Source organism: Apis cerana, linkage group LG15, assembly GCF_029169275.1.
Source record: "Apis cerana isolate GH-2021 linkage group LG15, AcerK_1.0, whole genome shotgun sequence".
In the NCBI taxonomy this organism is placed as follows: Eukaryota; Metazoa; Arthropoda; class Insecta; order Hymenoptera; family Apidae; genus Apis; species Apis cerana.
In genome coordinates, this window is record NC_083866.1 from 7,621,501 (window position 1) to 7,644,521 (window position 23,021).

The following is a 23,021-nucleotide window of genomic DNA, read 5'->3' on the forward strand; positions in this document are numbered from 1 at the left end:
TCCGAACGAATTGGCAAAGTGTGCTTTTCGTATGATACATCCAGATTCCAGAAAAATTGCAAAAGTCGAAGTCGTATAAAAATTACGATATTCATTTTAGATGAGCTGAAAATAAATCTGTCGAAACATCGATAACGTTTCACCATTGACAGCCAAGTATTACGAATATGTGACGAATTGAAATTCGTAATTTGATCTTTGAACTTTTGCCTTTAGTTAGAATCTGGAATGGTCCAAGATATCCCATGGAATATTGGAAATATGATTTCATTCGTATCACTGTATTTCTGCTTCGAGCGTTTAACCAAAAGTTATCTCTTCAAATTGCGATCAAAATCAACTCGAAATACTTTTTTTTCGTATTTTGTATCGCAACGAGGAATCAAAGGAATCGGTAGAAACGTTGGAAGAACGTTTGAAATCGAGGCGTACGTCGAGAAGAAAATTGGAGAATTGCAGAAGAATCGAGTTTCTCGAGGAGAAGCGTTATTTATTTTAGTTAAGTTAAAAATAAATCTGTCGAACATTTCATTTTACTTAACATAATCGAATAGGGCGTAATAGCGTAACGAATTTCAATTTAACAACTTTGTATAATCAACTTTCATTTCGCCTCTAGAATCCTCCAAGATATCCCACGAATATTATCCCGCTCGTTGACGAATCACGTGAATACGATTTCATTCGTATTGCCATATATCTTTGTTTTGCTTAATCAAAAATTATCGAAATAATTCTTTTTTCCCTTATTCAAGCCGAAACTATCGGAATCGAAATTATCGCTAAAAATTTTTTCATCTAGAAAAAAACACGTTTTAAAATCGTAGCGCGCGTCGAGAAGAAATTGAAGAGAACTCGTTCCCTCGCTTGTACGATTTGACGGGAGGAGAGGGGGGAGGGAGGGGGCGGGGAGGGGATCGCGGACGAGGAGGATCGTTACATTGTATTTTCGAATTCGCGTAGGAGGAGCGTTGGAACGGCTTGGAAATATATTCCAAGTGTCGGTTTTGTTTGCACGCGTTGACATTCGTTTCGTGACGGGGAGGGGAGGAGGGGAGGGGAGGGGAGGATAGTGCGGATGTGAATACTAATAATGGAAAACGTGCTTTCTGTTTCAGATGACATAGAATGGGTTGGGTGGCGCTAGGGCGGTGTGCGGGTGGTGGCGGCCGCCTCTCGTCCGTCCTCTCGCTGTCTCTCACCTCCCTCGCAAGCTCCCTCATCTTCACCATCCTCTGTATCCTCACACTTGCCCTCACTCTTGTCACTCTCGTGCGTGCCGAGGACATGTACGTATTATCGAATACACGCATATACATATACACTACGTACACACACGCGCACACACACATACATACACGTATACACACATGATAATTAACCAATCTGTTCGACTTCGTCCAAGCTACTTCTCTTAACTTCCCGATACGTTTTTAATAACGAATAAACGAGCAATATGCGTAAGTTTGGTTAGCCTTCCTAGCTTCGTCGAACGGATCTGTTCGATCGATAAGTTTGAAGTTTCTTTACCATGGAATGTTCGGTATCGAGAAGGGAAGAGGTCGCTACTATTACTAGAGTGTAGAACATTGTGTTGCTTGTGATAGGATCGAGAGGGCGACATTATATAGCGAATTTATTAGAGTATTTATTATTATTCGATGATTAAGATTCGATCAATTCGACGAATCGTGCATGGAAATATAGAATAGAGGGGGTGACGAGCTAATCTATTTTTCACTTTCTTGTCCCCCGGCAAGTTCTATCTTTTCTATCTATCTTTCCTTTTCAGGAAGAATCGAAAAGAGGATTGAATGGAAAGAGAGAGAGAGAAAGCCTTGTTCGTCACCCTCGGAAATAGAGGTCGCCGCTACTAATGTCGCCTAGATTTCATGTTCGAAGGCTCTTATTATTTACTTGTTTTACATTCGATATTGTGCAAACTTGTCTTCGTTTTATTAATCGTGGGACGCCGGTCGAGAAGGAAGGAGTGTAGAGTGTTTCGCTCACGGTCGAACTTCGTTTTAACTTCTCGGATCGTAAATTTCGCTTAGTCGTCGTCATCGTCGTCGCCACTCGTAAAACTAAATCTTCCGTGCTCTTTGCGCGTGTTGGTTCGATATACGGCTCGGTTCGATTCGGCTCGAAATTTGACGAGATATAATCGACGACAGAACGACAAAATACTTTCTCCCTCGATCGGCGTCCTATTCGTTCGATTGCATCGTACGTCGTTTAGTATATCGTGTAGACAAGTTTGGATTCCTAGCTTGTGATCGTTGATGTAGTCACGATCGAAGCAACAGAACAGTTATTAATTAGCGTGTTGCAAAGAGATATATATACATATATATATATATATAATATAATATAATATAATAGTTTAGAAAGCTGCGTATTAACTTCTTGGAAATAATTCCCGTAGATCGTTTTTTGATACTTGTTGCGTAACAATTGAACGAGAAGAGAGACACACGAAAGGGAACGAGAATTTTTAACTTTTTAACAATCGCAACGAAGGAGGGAGGGGGGAACCTATATGTTCGATGTGTCGCCTCGAAGGTGAAGATTCGCGAGAGATTGGAATCGATCGGGGATCGATCGACCTTCGAGGTGGCTGGAGAGAAAAAGAGAGAGAAAGAGAGGGGGAGGCTCGATATCCTGGAGAAAAGGAGAGGAAAAGAGAAAGGAAAGGACATGAGAGAGAAAGAGAGAGAGATTGAGAAAGAGAGGAAAAAGGGGAGGGGGGAAAAAAGAAAAGGAAAGGAAAAAAAAATGATCATCGTGGATCCGGTAATAATTTTTCGGGGCTAGCTACAATACGTTGTGTTGCAGCTTCGAGGACGGCAAGTCGGACAAGGAGATCCTGGACAACCTGCTGCTGTCGACCCGTTACGACAAGCGGCTTCTACCCCCGGTCCAAGGTACACTGAGGCCCCCGCCCCACACCCGCCAAGACGACTACACCCCTGACCACCTCGTACCCAATGACCCTCATCATCCAGAGCACCTCGAACACCACCGGCACCGCTACCACCATACAGCACCACACAACCACAGCTCACTGCTCACCCCTCGTCAAAAGGGTACTCTATATTAGAAATCGACCTGAAAAATCATATGAAGCTAGATATATATAAAAGAGAGAAAAAAATTGGCATGAGAAGAGGGAAAAACGAGAGAGAGAGAGAGAGAGAGAGTTAAAATTTTGAGTGTGAAAGTGAGACTCGATCTTTCTCTTTTACCCCACCTTCTTTCTTTTTTCTTTTTTTTTTCTTTTCTTTTTTTCTTGTTCTTTTTTTTCTTTCTTACTTTTATATCCTCCTTCTCCCTTCTCTTTCCTCCCCTCGCTTCCTTTTCTTTCCTTACTTACTTACTTACTTACTTACTTACTTACTTACTTACTTACTTACTTACTTACTTACTTACTACTTCGCGTGCGTTGCGTGCCTGCGTCGACTGAGTTTGCGCGTTTTTGCTTGAAAAGATCGTTATGAAAGTAGAACGAAAGAGTTGCGCTTGTCGATGAATACGAATATGAGAGAAAGAGAGTTGGAATGATATAAAAGGAGGGGGGAGAGGTTAAAAATAATAAGTAATAAGAAGGATGGAGATGGAGTGAAAGAAAAGGGTATGAATGAGAGAGAGAGAGAGAGAGAGAGAGATCTGATCCGTTTCGATACCGAAGTGACGAAACTGGCCGAATGGGGCGACCCGTCTGACCGATGCCGCCTCTCCATCACTGTTTACGAATACAGCTTTGGAAAATCGAATTCCACCTCTCTCGTCATCGACCGCGGATTTCCTCTCGAGAAAATGAGGATAACGCTTTAATCCATCGTACGAATTCGCGTATTTGCGTTTGAAAGTGCTCTCTGTTCCACGCGTTTCCTCTGTTGTCACGCGCGTTGTTGTTATTGGCAGAGGGGACAGTGACAAAGATGGAGATAATTAAAAAAAAAAAAAATTTGTCGATATGAGTGTAAAGCCTGTCATCGAACGTCGACACGGTGGATCGGTCGATAAAGAAGAGAGATAAACGGGAAGACGGATCGAATTGAGGTGATAAAGGTCAATGATGCGCGTGTCGAGACAGAAATAGAATGATTTCACACTGGCGATGGGTTGTGAATTGTAAAGTATATGGACTAACGAATTTGTTTGATCGAGAGGCTTTACGTCAATAGGCTGTAAAACCATCGTCGTTCCATCGTAGAATTTTATCCAATAATAACAACGTGTGCACGCGAGACAGAATTAAGCGGCTTAACTCCGTTGAAAAAGTTAAAACTTTCGGATAGGAAAGTTTAAGCGATATTAATTATTTAATTACGCTTAAGTAACATTTATTCCTCGTAATTATTACAATCGATCAGCTTTTTATAATACATAAACTCGACAATTTCGCATCACGATTATTTGCAATTATTATTATTATTATTGCTTTGAACAAAAAATTATCGAAGTAACTTTATTCTTTATTATGCTTCAGAATGTAACGGCAGAACAGATGGAACAGAGTGAGAGTATTTTGCCTATTTTTTTGCTGTTCATCTTCCTCGATTCGATTTAATGACGAAAAATTTTTTAACCGTCCTATCCGTCTCCCTTTTAATTATCGAAAATTAACAAAGCGAACAGTCGAGAAAAATTAAGCAATAAAGTTTACGACCGTGTTTCCCGCGTCACGTGAAAATATTTGCGACCACGCTTTATGTGAACCCGAACCGATGGATAAACACGGGAGAGATTCGCTCGAAACGTAAATTGACTTGGCTCCAGCCGATTAATCATTTAAACAAACAAGAGAGAAACTGTTTTCGATACGCGTCCGCGTATCTTGGAACCGGATTGGTTATTTTCTGGCCGACGAGCGACGTGGATTCGAAGAGAGAGCAAGGAGGAGGCAAGAGAGGGGGGAGGAAGGAAGGAAGGGAGAGCAAAAAACCGAAACGGATCCGCCTAAATTCGGCCATTCGTTTCTCTTTACACGAGGAACGAATTCCGCTTGGACGAGCTTTTTGCATTGTAGGGAGAGGCTTGTAATTTAAATTCAGAGGCAGAGATTACGGTTAAAAAGATCGTTGCGATGCCAGCTCTAGTAGTTTGCAGCTAGCACGCGTAAGCAAACTCACTCGAAATAATTATGTACAGTAGTTTTGTACGATTTGTACGCCTTTGTTTGTTCTTCGAGCAATTCTTCACTCTCATTCTCGATATCCACGATATCCGTCGATCGTTTCTCGATAATTCAACGTGTTTTCTCCGATTAGCAGTGTTTTTGTTACACCCGGAATTATCTGTAATTGTCCAAGTTTTTTACGTGTTGAACGATTAAACCGATGTCGCGAAAATAATAGCGAGATATATTATTATACGTGTAATTGGATAAATTATAATTGATTAATTTTGTCGAAGAAGATTTTCGATCGATCGTAAAATAAGAAGAAAAAAAAATTAACAAGGCGAATAAATCGAGAAAAATCGTCTCCTCTCTAATCTCGAACAAGTAAGGATAATATGGATAAGTGAAACGAAGTATGATTCGAAAAAATTTGAAATTCGTTATTGTATTTTTGAAACATTTTTAAATTCTTGATTTCTCGGCCAACACGTAACTTTGATGCAATTTAACTAAGCAATATTAATTAAACATTCCTGAAGAGGCCCGCTATGCCAAGATGTTCGCGATGGAAACGCTTGTTACGTGCCAAATCTCGTGCCCGAAGTATGCAGATGTTCGAGATACGTTTGAAGTACAATAATATTGGTGCGACTTTGGATGAGGCGAGCATAAATATCTATTCTAAATTGACACGTGCAAATTCACTTGATCCAATTTCAAAATACAATAGTAGTTAAGTAATTAACACGTTCGATGAGAATGTACATCTTGGCCATGTTTAATTTTACAATATGAAGAAAAGATAAGAAAAAAATTAAAATTACATAATCATATGATTTATCAAAGTTTCGTGAAAATTGATTAAATTTTATAAAATTAATAAATTCTTAATTATTCTTCTTAACAAATTACTTGTAATATTATCGTACAAATACGAATTAATATCGAAAGAAAAATATATAATATTATTCATTTATGTCGTAAAAGTCCATATAGTCTATTAATAAGCAATGCGACGAAGAGCTCGAAGTGTCACGTGATACCGATCAGTTAATAAACTAATATTTCGACACAAGTGATTTTTTATTTTTTCTTTTTTTTTTTTTACTTTCTTTTTTTTTCCGTGTAAAGCGGCTATCCGGAAAGGCAACGTTTCATCTTTTCAGAGAGAAACTCGTGACAAAAGAATCCCCTATTGGAGGAAACGTGGAAAGTTGCCACGACGCCCTCGAGCGCCGGCACCTCGTTTGTTCACAGAGCGGATGCGAGAAGGAAAGCGAGGTTTCGAAATCGCGTGTGTGCATCGTCGGTGTCTCCCTCGCTTTCGTCCGCCACGGAACCGTTTTCCAATTGAGGCGACAAAAGAGGCGCCACTGTCGTCGATTGCTTGTTTCTCGCTAACCACTCTCTTCTCTCTGAAATGAAACGCGAGACTTGTTATTATTTACGTGGCAAAGAAGGAAGTAACGAACGAAGGAAAAATAAGGAATCGTGGATAGAAACGAGTATGGAGTGAAGGAGCGTCGACAAACGAACGAGGCACGAACTCGCAACTGTAGTTGACTTTTCTTCGGTGTAAGTTTGATTTTTTTTTTTTGCAAGGCTTCTTCGAAATTTCGTTTTCAAATTCGATTTATACATATATATATATTATTTTTTTTCATTTCGTTTCCTTCCTTTTTGTCACTTTTTCTTTCTATCTTTTCTTTTTTACTTTTTTTTTTTTGAATTGATTATTCGTATTATTTGTGGAAAAGGTAAGAACGTTCGATGCTTTTAAGGTTATGCTTCGCGAAAAATTTGGCAAGATATAGTGACGTGACAATTAATTGGAAATCTATTAACGCACCCTTTATCGATTGCTTGAATCGACGCACATTTTTGTAAAATTTGAAAAACAATGGAAATGTATTCGATTAAATTTCTCGAATCACGAGGGAATTACTCGTCGTTGTTAGATGGATAATTTCGTCAGGCGGATAATGACAGGTGATCGCGAGAAAGGAAAAAAAAAAGAAAGAAAAAGGAAAAAAAAATAAGATGAGACGTGGGCAAGAGTTGTTGGGTGTCACAGAAATTCACAACACTGAAACTCTAACGAAATGTAATATACAACCTTCACATTCCCGTTGTTATTCTCTTTGCTGTTCGATCGAATAACGTGTCGCTCGTAAAAAGCTATTTGTCGAGTTTTTGTCGTGTTGAAACGAAAAAGACAAAAAAAGAAAAAAGAAAGAAGCATAAAATGAATTTTTGCAATGCACAACGGATATCGAAATAAATCTTTTTTCAAGAGAACCGTGTTCCATGCATTCCTTGAATTTCTTTTGTTCTTATTATTATTATTATTATTTCTATGCGTTATCGCATTAGTTGTTTTGTCGCAATTGTGCTGCAAAATAATGAAATAATGTAAAAAAAAAAGCGAAAGAAGAACGAATAGACAACGAGCGCAGGATCGAACAGTTAGATTGATGAAGATAGAAAAAGGATGAGACGTGGGCAAGGGTTGTTGGGTGTTACAGATGCGGATTTCTGCTGCGGAATGCGATGGCCTGGTGACGCCACCGGCCTGTCGAACCGGTCGTCGACCTCCTCTAACGACCCCAAGAACCAGTACAAGAACCAGAACAATAACCACTACACGTCGCACCAACACCTTCGCACCCACCTTCGCGGTCCGTCCTTTTCTGCTTTTACTTCTCTCGTAATCTCGTCTAGAGAAATAATTAAGAACCACCACGATTCTTTCATACGACCCGACCCATTCAGTTTCTTCGCGCGGATATTATACATGTACTTGCTTTTTCTTCTACTTGTTCTTGGATGTGCGGTAAAAGTTGGACGATTCAAAAGGAGAAGGATTTATGGAATATGTAATTCTGATCGAACGTCTCTTTCGAATATTTCTATTTTTTTTTTTTATTATTTATTTCGAATCGAAATTTGATTTAATTCTAACCGAGAAGTTCCCTTTTTAGTTCGTTGTTTGTTATTTAATGTTGTTTGTTATTTAATGTCGTGATTTTAAAACCGATAAAATGATTGTCCGTTTTATGTAATAACCATTAAATTTTGACGATCCAGTGAATCATTTTTGGAGGTGAGGGGCTTTTGTATTTCGTCAAACGAAGAATAGAAGAGAATAAAAGAGAAAAAGAAGAAATCGAGAAATAAAATAAAATAAAAATTTCCATGAATTTTACGATCTGTCGAGGAAAATTTGCGCAATGCAACGATGCTAAGAACGAATCCTCCTCCTGTCGATTTAACTTTTACCGTATTATTTAAACGTACACGAATCCAATAACAGACATCTCGCCGATCGAAAAAAATATCATCGATACTATAAATCCTGAATGGGTTGCAAGTCGAATTTTCGTACGAGGGTTTATAGGTCGATCGATTTTTTATCGGGATTACGTTATTTCCGTTCTCGATACTCCCGTGAGAAAGAAGGGTCTTGCTCTTTGAATGCTTATTTTGGTTCTTGGTTTCGCGTTTGAAAGAAAGAAGAGAGAGAGAGAGAGAGAGAAAAAAAAGAAGAGACTCGAGTTCGGTTCTCTTGCTCGAGAGATTAAATGGGTCGGATCTTGAACGGATGGTTCGAGATCCGAACGATCCGAGCGTAAAGAAATAAAAAAGGTTGTTCGACCTAAACCTTCCATTATTTGATTTTAAAAAAACACACGCACAATCAGAATATACTCGACTGAAAATATACGGGACAGAATTCTGTTCAATCAACGTGTTGTTGAGTGTGAATCCATTTGAGAGTGAAATTCTCAAGAGTCGTTCTCGAGAGTACACATGTATCTTTTGCAAATGGACGCTGCGTTGAGAGTGGAGAGGGAAGGAGGTGGGGGGTGACAAACCGCTTGCTTATCTCTCGCCGCGTTCAGTGCGACTTGACTATTGTGTTCTTGCTCTCCACTCTGAATTCATCCATGCAAAAATAATTCTCCGGGGTATTTTTTTTTTCGCGCTGAAAGTGATTATCGATAATTCCCACTCTCGACGGGGTTATCCACTGGTGACGGATAACCCTCAAGAATGGAAATTACCGATAATTATTCTCAGCTTATCCATTGATAAAAGAAATAACTCCAACGGAGTTGTTTATCGGTTCAATTTTCACTTTGAACGTAGTAAAAAATAATACTTGTATAAGAGTATTTTCACGCAAATGGATGATGAAGTGGTGACAAATAAATTATCGAGAATAGAAATTATCGATAATTAATCTGAGCGCAATTATCTACGGGCGAAAAATATAATTTGAACAAAGTGTGATTGAAAATGATTATCGATAATTTTCATTCTCGATTTTCATTCGACTGTCTATCGATACGTCATGATGATCATTCTAAAAAAACGGAACGTATCGACAAATATCTCAGCACTCGGCGAAAAATAATTCTATTTTTTTGATGAAAAAAAATGAAAGCTGCGCAAAGGATATCGATAATTTCCACAATGGATACTACTATTCAGAATGGTAATTTCCGTTCTCGACTTTCGGTATCCACAGAAAAATATAAACTCGCGAGAGTTTCACTGTCAAACGTGTTCGTATCCTTTCTATCGCGAGAATCGAACAGCATGAGAAAGTCGAATGCAGAAAAAAAAAAAAAAGAACAACATTGTTGGTAGTCGCGAAACTCGAAACGAGACATTCGTGTTAAAAGGACGTAAAAATTGTGCTTACCGACCGACGCAAGATACACAACGTTAAATATCTAACGTTATTTTCTTTAGTCCGGTTCGTGTTCGATGTGCCCCACCGATTAATGCTCGTTCATCGGCATAATGATACACACATACACACATACACACACCGGTTGTTATCAAAAAACTAGCTTTGTGTTCGCTAACGCGTCGATCGATTTTGTTTTTTTTTTTTTTTTTTCTATTTTTCATTGCAGCGTAATTGAAATGTGCGAATATATATATTTCGAAAGCGGAGTTATAACTATAGCTGAAAAGATAGATTTCGGTCGCGAAATTCTTCGAGTCTTGTGCGCGGGAACGAGTATCATTTTATCGAAAGCGACGATTCTATTTTCTATTTTAATTCTATTTTACACGAAATTTGCGAGTATTTTGCGAGTATGTAATGCGTTATAATTTTAATAATTCAAATATTCTATTTCTAAACATCGGTATTTTTTTTTTTTTAATCTCTACCCTCGTTGAAAAAAAATGTTTCCGAGAGAAATTGTTCAAAGAATCGAAGATTGATTGGAAAAAAGAAACAATAATAATTCATATTATGGACGTACGGATTTAATTAAAATCAGGTTAGACGAATGTTCTCTCGTAAGATAACGTATACAGATTTTTCGTAAATTCGGTGCGAAAAGATAGCTGGTGCCAACAGACTGTTCCTCGATCGTCGATACGATTTCTGAATAATCACTATACTTCCATCCTTATTCCATATTTCCACCCACCGTATATCTCACACATCGGCGTACTTTAAATAGACACACATACACATACACACGTACATATACACACTCGCGGTCTCTCACGTATCTTTCTTTTTCGTAGTTGAATGTGTTGGCAAATTATCGAATCGGTGGTTGGGACTCGTTAGGACGCATGACACACGTGGTAATTGGCCGTTTCACTCGAAGGATACTTCACAATCCTACATTATCGATTAGACGTGGCAAACTAAATTGAAACGCGCAGTTTGAGCATCGCAGCAACGATCACTTTCGTTTCCTTTCGCTCCTCCGTTCCCAATTCTATCTCCGTTTCCGTTTCCCGTTTCCGTTATCTGTTTTGCGAGCGATCCTCTTTCTCTATCGAACGTCACATCGTTGTGTCGCGCCTCTTCGACGACCGGTTCTTCGAGTCCTAACTCTCCGAGTTTGCGTGCTTTTCACACGAAATACAAAAACATGAATTTAGTCGCGGCATGTGCACAGCATGGCTCTAATTACGCTTACGCAATAACAGTAATCTGGCTTACGCTCGCGTAGAGAGAGAAAAATATGTTAATTTTTGAGATCGAGTTTAATTGGTCGGATAATACCATACGTTGATCGACCACGTGATTTGTATTTTTAGAAATCACACTCGCTCGAGTCAGGGAAAGAATCGAGATTATTTTTTTTTGCTTTTTGCCACTGCTTCAAATAAATTAAATCGATATATCGTTCCGGTTTTCGAGTATGAACCGTGTTCTTTTGAAATAAAAGTTTCGAGGTTTATGATTGGTCTACCAAATCGACCAATCAGAAACGTCGAGCTACGAAATACGTTAGAAACATCATCATGCGCAGTCGCTAATATTCTACTGGTTATTTTGTACATTTAAACAAGACTCCTGTGATTCTCAACCTGAAATGCTTGAAAATTGTGCATTCCTTCATAAATAGTGGTTTCATTTTAAAACGATCTTTAAATATTGTGGTACAGATATCGAATTTAAACCGAAAATTTTAACTTTGAAACTTTTATTCCGAAAGAACGCGACTCGAAAATCTCGCGATCGATAAATATCGATATTTATGCAAACGATGTTTAATTTGAAAAAAGTTATCTAATTATTCCTTTCCCGACGCGAGATGTCTCCCCTCCGAAGAATGTTTTCTTTCGAATTAGCGTGCTCTTCTTGATGAACCGCTTCGAACGAGACGCCTGGTGAACTTTAATTTCAATGGTGCACTGTGTTCCAGGAACCTTGACCGTGAACGTGAGCGTGCTGTTGCTAAGTTTGGCTTCCCCAGACGAGTCCAGTTTGGTAATTGAACATTTTTCTCTCGATAATCATTTCATCACGCCCAAGACACGGAATAAATAAACGATGCACGCGTGACACATTTTTACATCATTAGGACACACGAGAGGTGCACCAAAACCGTTGAAATACATTATAAACGAATTTATAAACGATTTATCCCTCCCCCTGTTGTTTTTGATCGACAGAAATACGAGGTGGAGTTCTTGCTGCAACAACAATGGTACGACCCGCGATTACGATATAGCAACCGGTCGCAATATGAATTCTTGAACGCGATTCATCATTACGATGATATCTGGTTGCCGGACACGTACTTCATAATGCACGGAGACTTCAAGGACCCGCTCATACCTGTTCACTTTGCCCTACGTATATATCGCAACGGCACGGTCAACTATCTTATGAGGTATTGTTTTATTTATTTTTAATAATATAATTCCATTTTATTTATTTCGACGCGTTTCTCAGTTCGAGGATACGATTGTTTTCATTTCCAATTATTTATTATTATATATGTCGCGAATGTACGTCATTGAAAACTTGGCTTGACTTCACAGGCGTCATCTCATCCTGTCCTGCCAGGGTAGACTCAATATCTTCCCCTTCGATGACCCACTGTGTTCATTTGCGATCGAGAGCAGTAAGTGAATATGTATATATATATATATATACACACATATACTATTTTCTTATCGCTTCAAATTAATAATCGATATGCTTCATCTTCGTTTTCAGTATCGTACGAACAAACGGCGATCACGTACGTGTGGAAGAATGACGAGGGTACGTTGCGGAAGAGTCCTAGTCTAACGTCGTTGAACGCATACCTCATTAAGAACCAGACAATCACGTGTCCGATCAAAGTAAGCTGGAGAGGTGAGTTGTAGGGTAAACGGTTCGTTCGACAAGGAAGAAACACGTGAATTAATTAATAAGAAAAGATCGTTGGAAGACGATCTTAAAGGCGAAATGATTGTTGAAATATATTTCGAGTATCACCGTTCAGTTTTGACAATCGTGTTTTTCGAAGATTCCGTTTTTTTTTCAATTCGCCGAGAAAAAGCTGTTTCAACTGCACGATGATACGAATATATTAACTTGATTATTAGAAACTCATCGTTAGGGATCTATCGAAATATAAATTGAATGAGATGAAAAAAAAAAGGAAAAAATACCGTTGAAATTATATATATCATTTTCTATTCGTTATCGATTCTCTCTTTTTTTGATGATTTTTATTGCATCCTTTTAAATGACACGCTTCTGTACTGTGTTGCAATGCACCGAACACGGCCATTTCGTTAGCCCACGAAAACGATTTTAGTGTCGCTTGTATACGCACTCGAATATACTCGAGTTCAACTTTATTTTTATTTATTTATTTATTTATTTATTTCTTTTTTTTTATTGTCTATTTTATACTCGACTGATTAGTCGATCACCGACTGCCAATATTTCTCGTTGGTTGGGTCATCTCGAAAGTTGCACAACCTCGACTATCAACTGCGACTTAGCGTTTACAATTAATTTTCTATATACGTTGCAATTTAAAATAGATATTTTGTCCGTTGCAGAATGAGATAAGAAGGATAAACTTTCGGGACGGTTCGATCGATTTCTCGAACTCTGTACAAATAGTTTTTTTTTGCCATATTAGAAAACTTGTCGAGAGAAGATGATGGTGAAAATCGAATGAGAAATGAAAAGGTGAAAGTAACGTTTTAATTCCATTCCTCTCGAAGATAAAACATTTGGAAACCGTAAATACCCAGGAATCGTTTAAAAGAGAATTATTTGAACGAACAGGTTGAATGAATTCCTGAAAAAAATTCCTAACATTATTCATCTTTCTCCAATCTGTCATTCCCTTTAACATCGTCTTTTGTTTGATTTCGATTCGATCGCGCGAGCTTTCTCTTAGCAGACGTCTCGCAAGGGATTTGAAATTTTCTCTACTCGTCTTCTTCTTTTTTTTTTCTCGATCCCTCTTTTCGATCTATGTACATATAACGGATATTTAACGATTATAATTTTCATTCCGTTGTTCCGATTTTGTTGCCAATTCATTTCTCTATCCTCTCTTCGCATCTCACACTCTCTCAACGGTGTAAATAAAATAACATTGGCTCCGATTTCGAAACGCGATTCGTTTTAAAATCCACAAGCACAGGTAAGTTGCAATGCATGCGCCATGCACATCGATGTAACTTTTGCTACTTTTTCGATATTGCTTTGATCTTGCACCGCATCGACTTCGACGTAAAAAAAAAAAAAAAAAAAAAAAAGGATGCGAGTATTAGAATATTTTTTAAAACGAGTCAGTATTTCTCAAACATATATATATATTCGCACTCTCGATAGGTTGTGCTTCGTACGTGAAAAGTTCGTTCGTGAAATCGTTTGTATTGTTCGCTTTATATTCTTTACGGGTTTGTAGGCTCGAAAATTTCTTCAGAATTAAAGAAAGAGGAACATCGATAACTGTTTTAAGAACGAGTATGCTTTATCCATCTTTCCACCAAAATAATCGTTGTACACGCGTTAAGGAGTTATACGGAGAAAAAGATTGGAAGGAAAGTAGAAAAAAAAAACTCTGCATGCGACTTAGCAGAAACTACAAAAAAAAAAAAAAAAAAAACAAAAGAGAAAAAAAATATTAACTTTTGTTTCCTAATTCTTGTTTCTTGTTGATAGATACGTAGATACGTTTTTTGTATTGTATCGCATATGTCTTCTTTCTCTTTCTCTACGTGTATATATACACATATATATATATATATATATATCTTTATATTGACATATTTAGATGTATATATATATATATATACATATATATGTGTGTGTGTGTGTGTGTATATATACCTATCTAGATAATATTACGATCCTCTAGAAAACTGCATATTGGCAACCTTGGTTCCTGTCTCGCTTTACAACCGAGCCCGCCGTGGTTTGCTTTTGGGGTGAGGTCTCAGTTTTTTTTCAGTGACCTGGTATTATTATTATTATTATATTATAGTATTGTTATCGTTATTATTATTATTGACGTCCTCTAACCGTCCTCTAGCCACCATCATTTCTTCCTCCCGTTCCCCTTCCCTCTCCTCCCTCCTCTATACTCTCTGCTCCTCGCACCGTCGTGTCGTCGCGAGTTATTATTATTTCTTTTTTTTCTCTTTTTTCTTCTTCTTTTTTTAACGTACGAACTATGTATGGAACATGTTACGTAGACGCGAATCTCTCTCGTCGCTTTGCCGGGACACAAGTGTAATCGATCGGTCGATTTGATGAAACGATTATTATAATTTGAAATTAAAAAATTTGTTTTCTTATATTTTATATATATATATATATATATATATATATATATATGTGTGTGTGTATAGGTTAGAGAAAAAGAGAATGTATTACTCCACGCTACTACTTAGTTATTAATTATTATTAACAAGTTTTATATATATATATGAAATATCTTGTTTTTGAGCTGTTGAATTGTTTCGTTAACTTTGACCGCTTATTAAGCTCTTCGAAAGCAGCTTTCGCAGCTAGTGGAAAAAAAAAAGCTTGAACGTATTTGTCGAAAGCGTGATGATAATGATGATGATGATGATGATGATGATTTGATACCTTTTGCAGCTTTGCGAGAGTGAGATTCACTTCTTTTCACTTTTGATCCGAATAATCATGGAGAGAGAAAAAAATATATATATATATATATAATCTAACCGAATTAACACGTGAAAAAAAAAAAACAAGGTGAAAGATCGTTTTCGTTTTCAGGTTTTCGCAGAGAGGCAGAGTGTTTCTCTTTATTCTCTGCTTCCCCCACCCTTCCCCAGACAAATTTCGATACGTTCGATGGTACTTGAGAAAAGAAATTGGTCACTGATGAGATTGAACAGGGATATAAATTGCAATATAGATGAAAAAAATAAACGATATATATAAATATATATATGTACATATATATATATATATATATCTCGAGTTTCGTTCCTTTACCCTGAAAGGATCAACCATGGCGGTATGCGGGTAATGCTTGGTCTAGTTAGCCCAACGATTAAATTTCCTCTGTGCTCGTTTCAATTCGGATATATTCGTGTTCGAGATCCGTGCCAAAATTGATATATAGAGATAGAAAAGGAGAATAAAAAATAAGAAAATAAGAAAACGACGAGGTATATAATCGGGCCGCGTATGGTTAGAGGACGGATAGATCTTGCCGTGGAACATTTTGCTCGACCTCACTCTTTCCGTGTGTACACAGTTTTTTTCTTTGTCGCAGCTTCAATTCGGATTCGCGGATCGCGAAGAATTCGACTGAAATGGAACTCGATCGAAATGGCGACTTTATTAATGTCTCTCTCTTTCTCTCTCTCTCTCTTTCACTCTCTCTTTCTCTCTCTCTCTCTTTCACTCACTCTTTTTCTCTATCTCTTTCTCTCTTTCTCTCTCTCATTTTCGAGCGTACGTTCGATGATGGAGATACGCGGGCTTTTAATTTTTAATCGATTCGACCGAGCTTTATAGTGTCAAATCTCGTAATTCAAATTAAGCTTATACACAAGTATTTTATGGTTTATGTTTTTTTCTTTTTTTCATTTTCTCGTTTTACATTCACACGCAAGTACGGCTCACTTTTCGAAAAAAAAAAAAAGAACTAGTTTCGATTTATTCATCATTCTTCAATTTTATTTCTTAAACGTTCTGAATTCCCTTCTGAAATTTCTAACTAATCGGAAGGATAGAATAAATGAGAGATCAAGATTTATCCGTCCCCTCGACAGCAAGATAATAACAGCGATAATAATAAATAAATAAAAAAAAAAATTAATACGGAAACCAAAAAATAGAAACAAAACAAAAACAAATAGAAAACAGGAGAAAGAAAAGTAAAAAAAAAAAAAAAAAAAAAACAAATTAAAAGATAGAAAAAGAAGAGAGGAAGGAAGATCGTGGGCTGTTCTGTTGCAGCTGAGGGACAGATCATGGTCGACTACGAGGACGAGTTCGATGAGTTTGGGGACTCAAAGTGTTCGCTGTGCCAGCGCAGATTTGAGGAGCAAGGTAAAATCCTCCCCTTCGATATGAACGGTATTTCTTATAAAAAAAAAAAAAAAGAGAAAGAAAATATTTAAAAAAAAAAAAAAAAAAAAAAAAAAGGAAAGAAGAACGCGTGAGAAAATACGTTTAGATAAGGTATGAAAGGAAGGGAGAGACAGGACCAAGCTTACCAACTCATGAGATAGGCTTAGATACTCAGAGTTGCTGCTTCCCAAATCATCCTCTTCCACTGGACAGTATCGAGCAAATTGTAATCTATAAATAATATTTTATTATTAGTATTTTATTATTATTATTATTATTATTATTATCATAATCATATTACTTAAAAAAACTCGCGTGAAGATATACAGAGGAGAATAATGTACAAATTGTCCACGATAGAGGGATTTGCGGAGGCAATTTATATATCCAAATAATAGATCCGATGTTACACCATGTTAGTCGACAGTACTCGCGATGCTTTTATCCTTTGGTTGGACAGAAAATTGTTGGCGAATCGATTAGGTGATTTGAAATTAACTTGAGAATAAGGGAAAAGAAATATTTTTTTTCGTCGAGTTTGATTGGGAACAAAAAGGGAGAATCGTCGTCTAATATATTTTTTTCTTTTTTTTTTTTTTATTCTCAAATTCTTAAGCAACCTTAATAAGCGACGTAGGATTGAACTCGAGTGTGCAATATTTCATGTATATCTCGCGAGTATGGATTTTTTTTTTGTAAAATTTCCAAATTGGAGAAAAAAAAAGGAAACAGATCTGTCGTGGATATGCAAAGGGTAAAAGGATCCTCGTACCGCCCACGACTTTGTCAAGCGATTAAAAATGGTTTTTCACGCGCGTTCGAGAAGACGAGTATTGTATCATTCCCAGTAAAAGATATGATTCGATTCGAGCATTTAATCGCTTGGCGGAGGGTCGTTGCTTTAGAACCGTACGACGGATTATTAGTATATTTGAACTCGTATTGTAAATCGTATTAGCGTATTCGACCCACGTCGTTTAGTTTTCGAGTACGACCATTTATTTGTTTGGACGTGATTCGAAAATTTGTTTCAATCATTTAGCCTATATGCTTCGCTTCTGCTTCGTTATATTCCCCGTTTTTTTTTCTTTTCTTTCTTTTTTCTTTTTTTTCTCTCTCTCTCTCTCTCTCTCTTCATAAAAATGAAGAACGAAAAGAAACAGCATCCAACTGTCGAATTTCGAACGGCGAGAATCGACTCGTTCATCACATACGATATATCTTTTTTACAAATCGAATCCTCTCCCTTCGATTAAATCCATAATAATTTCAACAACATTCTCCCGTGTAACACACACGTTTGGTTTCTTTCAATTTTTCCTCCCTCCCCCCTTAATCAATTCGACGTCACTTTGAAAACTTGAATGTTAACTCGATATGTTTCCCAATATCCCTCGAAAAACTTTCATCCTGTTAAACGTTCACGCGTTAATATCTAGCTCGGCTTGAAACGCTTTCGCGAATGTGGAGCTTCGTTGCGGAAGATTGGCGACACGACAGCGACCTCTTGTTCCTTTCGTATTTTTTTTTCTCTTTTTTCCTCCTCCTCTCTCTCTCTCTCTCTCTCTCTCTCTCTCTCTCTCTCTCTCTCTCTCTCTCTCTGTCATTTAATTTCTCCCCGTCAGAAGCTGACTTCTCCGAAAGAGAGCCATCAGCCTACTTGCGACATTGCGTAAAAAAAAAAAGAAAAAAAGAAAGAAAGAAAGAAAGAAAGAAAAAAAGAAAATCTGTATTTGCCGCTTTGAGAGTCGAGGCAAGAAATATACGCGAGGAGAGCTAAAAAAAAAATCGTGATGCGAAATTCGACAAATCTTTTCAAACGGAAAGAAAAAGATAAAGGAAGAAAAAGAAAAGAATGTATAGGGAAATGAATCGATCAGTTGATCAAGTTTATATCGTTATATCAAGTTTGAAAGGATACGATCACACGTAATCGCTTGTTCAGCTCGATCATCAATCTATAATATAATAATTGCTCGCTGTTCCATTCGCAAAAAAAAAAAAAAAAAAAAGAAAAAAAAAGATACGATAATTTGAATGTGTAACACACGTATGTAGGTAACTACAGCTGCCTGAAGGTGGATCTGATTTTTACACGAGATCGTGCCTTCTACTTCACAACAGTCTTCATCCCGGGTATTATTTTGGTGACCAGCTCGTTCATTACCTTCTGGCTTGAGTGGAATGCGGTACCGGCGCGAGTAATGATCGGTAAGCGGTTTTTTTCACTCCTTCAAATTTTAAAAGATCATAATTTCATAGAGAAGGAAAAACTTAAAAAAAAGGGGGGGGGGAAATGCATTTGCTGTTTGCCGAAGAAAATTTTCATCATCCCATTTCCGGCGAGTTTAGTTTCGGAAGTGAAAAAGAGCGGTCGAAGTAAGAAATCGCTCGCACGCTCTCCGTAGTTTCTTCCAAGATAACGCGCAACCCGCGTTAAAGTCGGGACAGACTACTCTGAAATGGCCGAGCGCTACACTTCGCTCTCAGATTAGATGGATACCATCAAAAATTTCTAGTTTAATCTCCAACTTTCCCAAGCCACGAAAGGAAAACGTTCCTAAGCAACAGCAAATGTAACAACAATTTTCCAGAAAAAGAGGAAACCTTCTCTGGAAATCGATGTATACTATATTATATGTACAAAAAGAGAAAAATATATATATATATATATATTATTAATTTTGAAAGGATGGAAGAAGAGGAAAGGAGAAGAGATAAAACGATTGTGTTCACAGGTGTGACGACGATGCTCAACTTCTTCACGACATCGAACGGTTTCCGCTCTACGCTGCCCGTCGTGTCAAATTTAACTGCCATGAACGTGTGGGACGGCGTGTGTATGTGCTTCATCTACGCCAGTTTGCTCGAATTCGTTTGCGTGAATTACGTTGGCCGTAAACGGCCGATGCACAATGTCGTCTATCGCCCCGGGGAGAATCCTGTCACCCAGGTACTTTTGCACACCGAGATGCGCGTGATGTCGTCCATAACGTAACGACACCACGCGCATATTATTCTTTTCTCTATATATTACACTTTTATATATATATATTATATATATATATATATATATATACGTTTTGTCTACCTCTTATATTAGTGTATCGTTTCTTTTCTTTGTTTCATTTCTCTTTTTCTTTTTTCTCTCTTTTTTTCTTCTTTTTTTTTTAATATACGTATATTTCTCCCATTCTCTCTCTCTCTCTCTCTTTCTATGTCTTTGTCTCTTTTTCCACCTTCTTCTTGTTCTAAATTATAATACGATTTGATCGAGCGACGCTTCATTGCCTTCGAGTCTCAAAGAATCTTCGCTTCCTCGATTCTTATTACATTTTTTCGTCTTTTTTATGCGTTATATACTCCTGTATACTATTTGTTGTTTTCTCACATCCCTCGATCACGATTGTTCGTTGTCTCTCTACCTCCCCTTCGCCCCCCCTGTTTTTTTCTCTTATCTTTAATCGTCCATTATTCGTTCGTTCCATTACTCGTTTTGGCTCACGATTCTTGTTTCTTTTTCTTTCCATCGCATCTTGTTTCTTTATCGCATCTTGCCTTGCCCCGTTATCTTTTTTATTTACACTCGTTATCTCTCTCCCTCTCTCTTCTATTCTTTGGTTATTGTCGCGCGCTCTCTTTCAATAGACTCCACATTTTTTTTCTTCTTTCTTCTTTATTCTTCTTCTTCTTCTTCTCCCTCTTCTTCCTCCTCCTTCTCTACTTTTTTTTTCTTTTATTATATCTCGTTACAATTATTCGCAACTATACGATTCGTTACACCACGAATTCGATCACGAGGTCGCTTTTAACGTTCGTATTATAATATATATATATACCCTTCTTACCCTCACGCATAGCATACCAATAATAATAATAATAATAGTAATAACAACAATAATAATAATAATAATAATAACAACAACAATAAATTGCGGAAAACCAAAATTCGAAGAGCTCGATCTCGCGATCCCGCGAAGAATCGAAGCGATCGGCTGCGAGAAATAAATTAAAAAAAAAAATTATCTCTCTTCCCCCCTCCCTCCTATCCCCATTCCCTTCCCCGCTTGAAAGAAACATACCCAACCGTTGGACGCGTTTCAAAAGTGGAGCGGGAGGGGATTTCTCCTCGACGATACTTGGACGAGAGGAGAGGATCTCCGGATAGATGGGAGGGAACACAAGCGCCCATTGGGAAATTTGACATTGTTGGTGCGACTGACACGCGAAATCCCTATATATATATTTACGTTCTCGAGTAGAAATCGAGTTGGTAGTACCGTAGGACTACTTTTTTCTTTTTTATTCTCGGCCATAGGCACAGACGATATTTACACACACATACACACACACATACATACATACGATAAATCGATCCACAGAGCATCTTTCCATCCGTATTTCGATTAATAATATAATGTATGCGCGAGGTCGGAAAAAAAATTCTTTCCATTCTTTTTTTCGCGCGCAAGCACGAGAGGTGTGAGCAAGTTAAGAAAGATGAATGTGAGCAACGTTTTTTTTTTTTTTTTGCTTGCACTTCTTTCTCTCTCTCTTTTGAAATTTTTTCCTAGCCTCGACCATCTTTTCGATCGCCATTCTGTTGTTTGCTTCCCTTCGAAAAAGTCTTCCCTCGTGTGTACAACGCGCTTTGAAAGTAGACGGTGAAAAATTTTGAATTTTATCGAATTCTATTCCCCTCTCCCCTTTCTCTCTCTCTCTCTCTGTTTCTCTAAGGATGGAGAAGATTATTTGAATAATTTTACTTGTGACAGTTATTCGAGACGATTATGGAAAAGGATGAATTTTTCCATTTTTAAAGGGGAATCGGATGCGAGAACAAGTTTTGTATCTATTTTCGAAGCATCGTTGTATATGTTCGAAAAGAAATCAGCGTCGTGAGATACACACACGCGCACACACACACACACGCGCACACACACACACACAAGGAGAAGACAGGTAAAAAAAAAAATTTAATCCAATGTGAACGCAATAAATGAATAAATAGAAAAATTTCAAAATGGGAAAACTGGATCCTGGAATCGAATCATTTAAAAACGGTTCAGTTTTCAGATATTGAATTGATATTTCGAGATATATGCGCGTTAAATATATACATATATATATATCGAGTAATCGCTGAAAGAAAAATGTTTTGTTTTTATCGCGTTCGCATCGCGTTGATCTCGCACATGTGATTTCGTTGGCGTGAATTGCACAAGACACGGTGGTATGGTTTGTTATTATATATATATATACACACACACACACATACACATGCACACACACGTATACATTCTTTGTCTCTTTCTCCAAAAAATATATATATATATATATATATATATATATACGAAGAGATTTTACGTCTTATATTCCCCTTCCCAATCTCGCAATACGATCGACGAGATTCGTGGGTTGGTTAACACACGTTCGATGGTACGAAAAATTTTCTCGAAAAATCGAAAGGAGCAAAATTGGATCGAAGAATTTTTGAAAATTTTTAACGAGGAAAGGAAATTATCGAACGATTTTTCGCGAATATTTCGTACTCTCGTCGAGGTACGATCGAGGCTGCAATATTTGCATGTCTCCAACAATTTTACACGCTCTCTTTTGCCCCTCTCTTGCTCTTTTTACATGATATATGATCTCTTCCCTATTTTCTAATCTCTTTATTCTCACATTTTTCATTCCTTGACAACGGCGTTCCATATTTTTCTTTCTCGGTTGAACCTCCGCTCACCCTCGTCGTCATCTTTAACGAAGTATTTTCTTTTTTTTTGCGTGTACGCGCGATGTTTCGCTTTATTATTAGAAAAAATTGAAGAGGTGGTTCGAGATGAAGAGAATTGAGAATTTTTTTAAAAATTCAATTAAATCTTATAATTAAAATTAGGAAAACTTCGAAAATAGTGAAGTCAATAAATGAAAGATCATTAGAAGCGCGAAGTCTTCCTCTTTGAAACGCTTTTCGATTTATCTTAATGCGACTCCCAGTTCCCGAGATATTATCGCGTGAAGGAAAGATAATTATTAAAATTAGAAAAACTTTGA

The 23,021-nt window shown here is 37.4% G+C and overlaps 1 protein-coding gene and 1 long non-coding RNA gene across 39 annotated transcripts in view; one reads left to right on the forward strand and one right to left on the reverse strand.

Annotated features, from left to right (window-relative positions):
* The window catches only part of LOC108001007 (glutamate-gated chloride channel), a 79,085-nt gene that overhangs the window by 31,034 nt on the left and 25,030 nt on the right, over nucleotides 1-23,021 (forward strand). For 8 of the 38 annotated variants that reach the window (XR_009832897.1, XM_062085918.1, XM_062085919.1 and 5 more), the window contains exons 3-12: nucleotides 1,119-1,289; nucleotides 2,836-3,086; nucleotides 7,651-7,803; nucleotides 11,815-11,879; nucleotides 12,065-12,285; nucleotides 12,437-12,519; nucleotides 12,615-12,755; nucleotides 16,851-16,943; nucleotides 19,023-19,175; nucleotides 19,703-19,917. Coding sequence is in view for 37 of the 38 variants with exons in the window: in XM_062085918.1 (XP_061941902.1) it covers nucleotides 1,129-1,289; nucleotides 2,836-3,086; nucleotides 7,651-7,803; nucleotides 11,815-11,879; nucleotides 12,065-12,285; nucleotides 12,437-12,519; nucleotides 12,615-12,755; nucleotides 16,851-16,943; nucleotides 19,023-19,175; nucleotides 19,703-19,917 (1,536 nt within the window). In the remaining variant the exon portion in view is untranslated. The remainder of the gene's footprint in view (nucleotides 1-1,118; nucleotides 1,290-2,835; nucleotides 3,087-7,650; nucleotides 7,804-11,814; nucleotides 11,880-12,064; nucleotides 12,286-12,436; nucleotides 12,520-12,614; nucleotides 12,756-16,850; nucleotides 16,944-19,022; nucleotides 19,176-19,702; nucleotides 19,918-23,021) is intronic. The other 30 variants (XM_062085943.1, XM_062085944.1, XM_062085946.1 and 27 more) reach the window with 7 other exon arrangements.
* On the reverse strand, nucleotides 3,382-12,070 carry LOC114577936 (uncharacterized). The gene is made up of 2 exons (XR_003698423.2): nucleotides 9,834-12,070; nucleotides 3,382-6,540 (listed from the first exon to the last, which is right to left on the reverse strand). It is a non-coding gene; the product is annotated as an uncharacterized LOC114577936 (long non-coding RNA).